The following is an 8068-nucleotide window of genomic DNA, read 5'->3' on the forward strand; positions in this document are numbered from 1 at the left end:
TCAAGTGAGACACAGAGGAGGCACAGGAAATAACAGAAGCAGTGTACTGCAGATCTAGAGAGGAGAGGGCAGCAAGCCTCATAAGGCCAACAGGAAGAGAGGCAGCCATCCAGGACATGCACACTGAACCAGTGGGTGGAAAGCAAGAGAGGGCAAGTGAGGGACCTGTTGGTATCCAGGTCATTCCCATGCTGGTTTCAGCTCACAGCAACCTCTGACTCCCTGGATCAAGAGATTCTCCTGCCTCAGCTTCCTGAGTAGCTGGGATTACAGGCACGTGCCACCACATGCAGCTAACTTTTGTATTTTTAGTAGAGACAAGGTTTCACCATGTTGGCCAGCATGGTCTTGATCTTCTGACCTTGTGATTTGCCCACTTTGGCCTCCCAAAGTGCTGGGATTACAAGTGTGAGCCATCGTGCCTGTCCCTCAATGGGGTGTTCTAGTTGATGGGTTTAGAGAAAGCAAGCACAAGTTCTAGGAGTCACACTGTGACAGATGTGGTTACTGTGGCATTTCTGTGCAGTCCATGCAGGGTGTGGGGGGAAGCAGAGAAAGTCAAGTCAATTATATCTAGTTATCCCATGGGAAGGTGGTCACCAGGAGGCAGCTGTATAAAGAAGATATCTGGATTGACCATATTAAAGAACTAGGAGTAGGCAGAGAATTGGAAACTGTGTTATGAGAAGCTAAGCCCTGTTTCTGGTATGGGAAAGATAAACATATATTTAAAATAGATGCTGAGACAACATAAAATTATAAGAATTCACTGCAATTCCTTTTTATTACTAAGTAGTATTCCATTGTTTGAACATCCAGTTTGTTTATCCATTTTCCTTTTAATAAACATCTGGGCTATTTTCGGTTTGGGCTAATATAAATAAAGCTATTATGTATATTCTCATACAAGTCTTTTTGTCATATATTTTTCTTTGCTAAACAATCTGAGAATATGAATGCAGGGTCATGCCATAGGTTTTGCTTAGTTTTATCAGAAATCGACAGATTTTTTGCCAAAATGTTTGTATCATTTTACACTACGGCCAATAATGTGTGAGAGCTCTAGTTGTACTACATCCTTGTCAACATTTGATATTGTCAGTGTTTTCCATTTTAGTCACCCTGGTTGATATGTAATGGTATCTCACTGTGGTTTTAGTTTGTATTTTCCTAATAACTAATGATATTGAACACTTTTTTTGCATATACCCATTGACTATTCATATATCTTCTTTGTGACTTCCCTGTTCAAATGATTTATTATTTATTGTTTTTTTAATATTGAGTTGTAGCAGTTCATTATATATTTTGGATTCAAGTCTTTTGTCAGGTGTTATATTGTGAATAGTCTCCCTATGGCTTGCACATTCATTTTCTTAATAGTGTTTTCTGCTAAACAGATTAAAAAATATATATTTATTTTTTCTCAGTTCTGAAGGCTAGGAAGTTCAAGCTGCCAGCTAATTCCATTCCTTGTGGGCACTGTTTTCCAGGTGTATGGACAGCTGCCTTTTGCTGTGTCCTCATATGATAGGGGGTGGGGGGCACTGAGAGAGCTAAACAGATGTTTTTAATTTTGATCAACTCTATCAATTTCCTTCTTTTTTGGTTATTATTTTCCATATCCCCCCTAAGAAACTTTTGCCTACCCCCAGCCACAAAGATATTTTTCTGTGTTTTATTGTAAAAGCTTCATAGTTTTAGCTTTTATGTAGGCCTACAATCTGTAGTGGATTAATTTTTGTGTATGCAATTAAAGTTTATCTTGTCCAATGTAAATATCTAGGTGTCTTAGTACCATTTATTGAAAAGAACTTCCTTTCCCCCATTGAATGGCTTTGGTACCTTTGTAAAAAAATCAAAGATCATATAAATGTAGATCTATTTATCTGTTCCATTCCTCTAATATATTTGCAGTTTTTTGCTAGTAGGCTTGATTCTTATAGCTTTATATTAAGTCTTAAGGTCAGGTACACTTTCTAAGATTGTTTTGTATTTCCTTTGCATTTCTGTGTAAATTTTAGAATCAGATTTTTATTCTCTGCAAAAAAAAAAGGCCTTCAGGGATTATGATTAACATTGCATTGAATCTATAGATTAAATGGGGGAGCCAAGTTCAGCAGTTTGACTATGATGTGTCCCTACTGAGTCTTTCAATCAATTAGCATAATATAGCTCTTATTTATTTAGGTCTAAATATAAGTGGTGTTCAATATAGATGACTTGTACATATTTAATTTACTCCTAAGTATTTTATTTTTACTTTTTTATAAATATGTAGAAACAATTGGATACTAAAAAAAAATGAGAACCTTACCTCATACTATACCAAAAAGACTCAAAATGGATCACAAACCTAAATGTAAAATCTAAAACCATACAACTTCTAGAAAAAAACATAGGACAGAATCACCCATCGCAAACATGAGTGACTCGCTGTGAAGGATGGCTGAAGAAAATGCCCAGAGGAATGGGATGGTAAGGTCATAAGCTGGAAAGCCCCCCAAATGTGCTACAATGATCAATCTGAACTGATTCAGTTAAGTGTGGTATTATAGTCTGTCGCCAAGTGTCAGGCGGCTTCCTTAGGGGAGTTAACGTATTTCATTAATAATAAAAATGTTCATTTATTAATTGAGAGGTACTTTTTGCTAGCCACTGTGCATTTTTAACATGTACACATACTGATCTTCACAACACCTCTATGGGGTTGGTTTAATTATTTCCATCTTACAAATTAGAAAACTAAGGCTCCACAAGATGAAATAGTTTTTTAAAAACAGGTCTGAAGTTACACAAGCAGAGGTACTCCACGTTAGTGTGGCTGCAAAGTCCGTGTTCTTCACCAGGTGGGTAATTATAAGTTGGCTTGAACAATTATTGCCAGCGTCCAATCTAAAATCCTAAAGAGACAAAAGGGACTCTGAATATAAACCTCCATTGTAGCATTGATTTATCTAGAGGAACACTGCTAAGGATTCTCTTCCTGGGCTGTATTATCTGGTTTGACTGGTGTTGCAGCAAACTCTTCAGTGACTTTGGGCAGAAAATAGACATGCTGTATGTATATTAAGAGGAGAAAGAGTTACCCAAAATTGTCTCTAGGATATTAAACAGGAAATTAAACATACAACACTCTGAGCTCCTATTGTCAAAGCGGGGTTAAATGGTGTCATTCGGGATGCATCTTGGTATAGGTAATTTTTTTTTTTTTTTTTGAGACAGCCTTGCTCTGTAGCCAGGCACCAGGCTAGGCTGCAGTGCCACGATCTTGGCTCACTGCAATCTCTGCCTCCCAGGTTCAAGCAATTCTCCTGCCTCAGCCTCCCCAATAGCTGGAACTACAGGCACACGCCACCATGCCCAGCTAATTTTTGTATTTTTTAGTAGAGAGAGGTTTCACCATGTTGGCCAGGATGGTTTCGATCTCTTGCCCTCATGATCTGCTCACCTCGGCCTCCCAAAGTGCTGGGATTACAGGTGTGAGCCACCGTGCCCGGCTGGTATCGGTAATTTTCTAAAATAGCATTTTGGTTTTTAATTCGGATGCCAATTAAGAAGTGACTTTTCCAACTGTTGAAAGCAACAAGTGGAGGCGCCCCTGCAGTGGCCATGACTCTAAATTGTAGTGACTAGTGATACAGAATGAGATGGACTAGCTCCGCAAAAGACATCACCAGATAGAGATGGGAAAAAAGAGCAGTCAGATGTATCTGTTTCTCCCAGAGCCTCAAAACGTCATTATTCACCATCACGATCAAGGTCAAGAGAAAGAAAACAAAAGTCAGGTAATGAAGAAAGAAAACACAGGAGCCAGAGCAGAAACAAAGAGGTAATAAAACATGCATCCAAAGATAAATCCTCTAAGAAACACAAGTCTGAGGAACATAAGAACATTCTTCTGATAAAGTAAGAGAGCAACTAAATTTATCTGAAAATGGTGAGGACAAGCACAAATACAAAGAAAGTCATCAAAAGGCAGAAGTTACTCAAGATCTAGGTCTCGTGAAAGACTCCACCGTAGTAGACGCAGGAAGCGGAAGAGGTCTCAATCCAGGAGTAGGGAGTGGAAGAAGTCTCGATCTAGAAGCAGAGAGAGGAAGAAATCAAGATTCAGAAACAGGAAAAGAAAACAGTGGATCAGGTCTCATTCCTGCTCAAGATTGAGACATAGGCATAGGACTAGAAGCAGGAGTAGAACAAGGAGTAGGAGTTAAGAGACAAAGAAGAGAATTGAAAAGCCCAGAAGATTTAGCAGAAGTTTAAGCCAGACTCTGAGTCCACCTCCCTTCAGTGGCAGAAACGCAGCAATGGATGCACAAGAAGGCTTAGCTAGGAGATTAGAAAGGATGAAGAAATTACAAGAACAGCGAGAAAAGGAAAATGTTGAAAAACAAAAATAAGAAATAGCTGCAGCAGCTACAACTACTGAGGGTTCTCTTCCCAATGAAGCCACCCTGTTGGCATTAGGAACACAGGTAACACCTCAGATAGCCACGGCAACGCAGATGGCAACCTGGCAAGCTAAAGCTGTGGCAGAGACAGGAACAGCTATACCTAGCTACTGTAACCCAGCAGCTAAATCCAGTGAAATTTTCTGAACAAGAGAAAAAAGGAAAATGCTTTGACAGGGCAAGAAAGAAGGGGACAAATCCCAGTCTGCTGAAATATGGGAAAAATTGCATTTTGGAAACAAGGACCAAAATGTCAAATTTAGGAAATTGATGGGTATGAAGAGTGAAACTGAAGCTGGATGTAGCTCAGTTGATGAAGAAAATTCCAAGCCTCTGAAGCAACAGGAAGAAGTATTTAGAAGTTTAGATGCTCAGTATGAAATGGCAAGATCACAAACCCACACATAAAGAGGAATGGGTTTGGTTTTCACATCTTCAATGTGAGAAATGGATGCAGTTTGAAAAAGATTGTACTTATAAAGTTTGGGACTTTTATAAACTTCTTGTTCTGGTATCAGGTCCTTGTTCACCAAACCGCTGGCATTCTAGCTTACATGGGTGTTGCCTTGACTTTAATTTATTGAAATGTATGAATGTTTATAAATATCAAATCAGTGATACTGGTGTTAGTGTTGTAATCAGTTTAACCCCATTTCCATTAAACTTGACAGGACTATAGAAGGACAATATTTTTTAGTTCGTGAATTCTACTTTTCAAATATATAAAAGCTGCAGGTGGGATAAAATCTCAAACATGGATTTTTTTGTGTGTGTCTGCTGTCTTGTGTACTTTTGTACTTAACCTTGTACAGTTATTTTCATCTCTTGAAACATGAAATATGTAGATGTTCTTTAGAAGATCTGGCCATTTGGCACAGATAAGCTGGGTGGTAATGATGATAAAAATGGTTTTCTCAAAAAAAAAAAAAGAAGTGACTTTTCCTCATAGTCATGCTCCCCATTACACAACAGAACAGAAAACAACCTGATTGTCACATACAAATTGAAACTGGTCTGCACATGAACAAAGAAAGAAGTATTTGTTTTAAAAAGTTCTGTTATTGCTTATTTTTTTCAGAATAAGAATACAAATAAAATGTAATAGTCACTTATTCTTGGTTCTAGGTGATTTCGCACATTCTAAAGAGTTAGTGTTCCATCCTCTATCCCCCAAGAATTGCCTCACCTCAATGAGCATCAGTTTGGAAACTGTTGTGCGGGACCATTGAGCAAGTCTGTGCTTACTGAGTAAACCTCTTGTGTGCACAGAACAAAAAGATACACCGCTTCCTCTCACTATCGCTGGGTGAAGCATTTCTGACTCAGCAGGCTCCTCACAGCAGCCTTCACGTCCTTGTTCCTCAGGCTGTAGATGATGGGGTTGAGCATGGGGGTCACTACCCCATAGAAGAGGGAGATGAGCTTGTCTGAAACATCCTTCTTGTTTGCCCCCAGAGGGTCCTTAGACTTGGGCTTTGCATACATGAAAAGAATAGTCCCATAGAAAATGACCACCACAGTAAGATGTGCAGAGCAAGTGGAGAAGGCCTTTCGCTGTCCTTCAGCTGAGGCGATCCTCAGGATGGTGATGAGTATGAAGAAGTAGGAGACAAAGATGAGGAGGACTGGGACCCCCAGGAAGATCACATTGGCCATCCCCATGCTGATCACATTGATGGAGATGTCAGCACAGGCCAACTTCAGAACTGCCAGGATCTCACAGGTGAAATGGTTGATGACATTGTCCCCACAGAAGGGTAACTGTACCGCAAGAGAGATCTGCACCAAGTAGTTGGCTCCACCAGCCACCCAGGAGCTGGCAGCCATGGGCACGTAGGCAGCCTTGCTCATGACTACTGGGTACCTAAGGGGGTTGCAGATGGCCACATAGCGATCAAACGCCATCATGCTCAGGAGCACACACTCTGTGGCTCCCATGGCAAAGGAGAGGAACATCTGCACTGCACAGGCTGAGAAGGAGATGGTTTTCCTGGGAGTGAGAAAACCATCCAGGACCAGAGGGACTGAAGAGGTTGTGTAGCAGATGTCCAGGAAGGAGGGGTTCCCCAGGAAGAAGTACATGGGCGTGTGCAGGTGGGAACTGGATACACTCACCAGGATGAGGACCCCATTGCCCAGAAGGATCACCAGGTACATCAGCAGGATGACCACAAAGAACGTTTTCTCTAGTTTTGGATGGGCAGAGAGGCCAAGCAAGACAAATTCTGTCACTGCAGACTGGTTGGATGCCTGCATTTCAAACTCTCTCTTTCATCCCTAGGAATACTGAAGGCAGAAAATACGTGTTTATTTTTCGATGGCTGTTTTTTTACAATATGATGTCTCTAAATTATCAATAAACTTATTCTGTTAGATTCTTCTATAAAAATCAAGTGATCTAAAAGCCAGGCTGTGGAGAGGACCTTGGAAGAATAGACCTTGGAAATCTAATAAAGCTATGAATGAATAAAATGAAGGACATTTCTGCCTAAATAATGATATTAGTATACCTAAAGCAATATCATATGTCTGCATGTACTGTCTCTAGCACTTTGTAGGAAGGCAGGGTCTTCTGAGAAACTCTGTCTCTGCCACATAATTGGACACCTCAGGCTGTCACAGCTCAGTAATCGTGGCCCTTGAGGTCACATGGCCCATCCCTCTGCATCTGGTTCCTCCTCACCCGTCAAGTTTCTGTGATAATTTAACTTCTCATACAGACAGTCTTACAGGGAGAGAACATGCTGACTGGAAAACATACAATTTCTTAATTCCTTAACAGTTCTATTTATTTATTTATTTAGAGACAGAGTTTTGCTCTTGTTACCCAGGCTGGAATGCAATAGAGCAATCTCGGCTCACCACAACCTCGGCCTCCTGGGTTCAAGTGATTCTCCTGCCTCAGCCTCCAGAATAGCTTGGATTACAGGCATGTGCCACCACGCCCAGCTAATTTTTTGTATTTTTACTAGAGACGGGGTTTCCCCATGTTAGTCAGGCTGGTCTCGAACTCTCAACCTCAGGTGTTCCACCTGCCTTGACCTCCCAAAGTTCTGTGATTACAGGCGTGAGCCACCACAACCAGCCTAGCAGTTTTCTTACTCAGTATCTGGTTTGCACTTCCATCTTTTGTGTGTTTAGTTAGCATAAATCAATTCATCTGATCTTGACCATCTGCTCTACAAAATCTGACAAAATTGGGTTTCTGGAGCCTCACAGCTACCCAAGTGCTGCTTAAAAATACAAACGTCTGGGTCCTACCTTGGCAGATTATCTTAGCAATCTGTTCTTGTTCAGCTTTTCACACGAAAGCTCGCCCATGTACTTCTGATGTATACCAGTCTTGGGAATCACTAATCTATTTCAATCCTTCTCAGTTTAAAAGTGGAGCGACTGAGGTCAGGGAAGACGTTTGGGAATAGCACATGGCTCTGAAGAAGGGGACAGAGGTGCTTTGTTCTCACTGGTAATGATACAGTGTCCAAAAAGATTCTCTCAGGATATTAGGAAATAAGGGATGGGCAACTACTTTTAGAGAAACGCTCCTTTCAGTATCAGGAAGTGCAGAACCTGAGGCTTGACAGAATCTTCAGATATTAAACCAGTCCAGTCTC

At 40.7% G+C, this 8068-nt stretch overlaps 1 protein-coding gene and 1 pseudogene across 1 annotated transcript; one reads left to right on the forward strand and one right to left on the reverse strand.

The window, feature by feature from the left end:
• The first annotated feature begins 3209 nt into the window (after positions 1 to 3209).
• Positions 3210 to 4916, forward strand: LOC100895327 (arginine/serine-rich coiled-coil protein 2 pseudogene; annotated as a pseudogene).
• A 590-nt stretch (positions 4917 to 5506) lies between these two features.
• Positions 5507 to 6735, reverse strand: LOC100407248 (olfactory receptor 13C7). The gene has a single exon (XM_002743127.8). It carries the CDS (start codon positions 6708 to 6710, stop codon positions 5751 to 5753), a length of 960 nt encoding a protein of 319 aa, XP_002743173.5. The 5' UTR covers positions 6711 to 6735; the 3' UTR covers positions 5507 to 5750.
• Between the last annotated feature and the right edge of the window lie 1333 nt (positions 6736 to 8068).

This window comes from Callithrix jacchus, chromosome 1 (assembly GCF_049354715.1).
Source record: "Callithrix jacchus isolate 240 chromosome 1, calJac240_pri, whole genome shotgun sequence".
Lineage (NCBI taxonomy): Eukaryota > Metazoa > Chordata > Mammalia > Primates > Cebidae > Callithrix > Callithrix jacchus.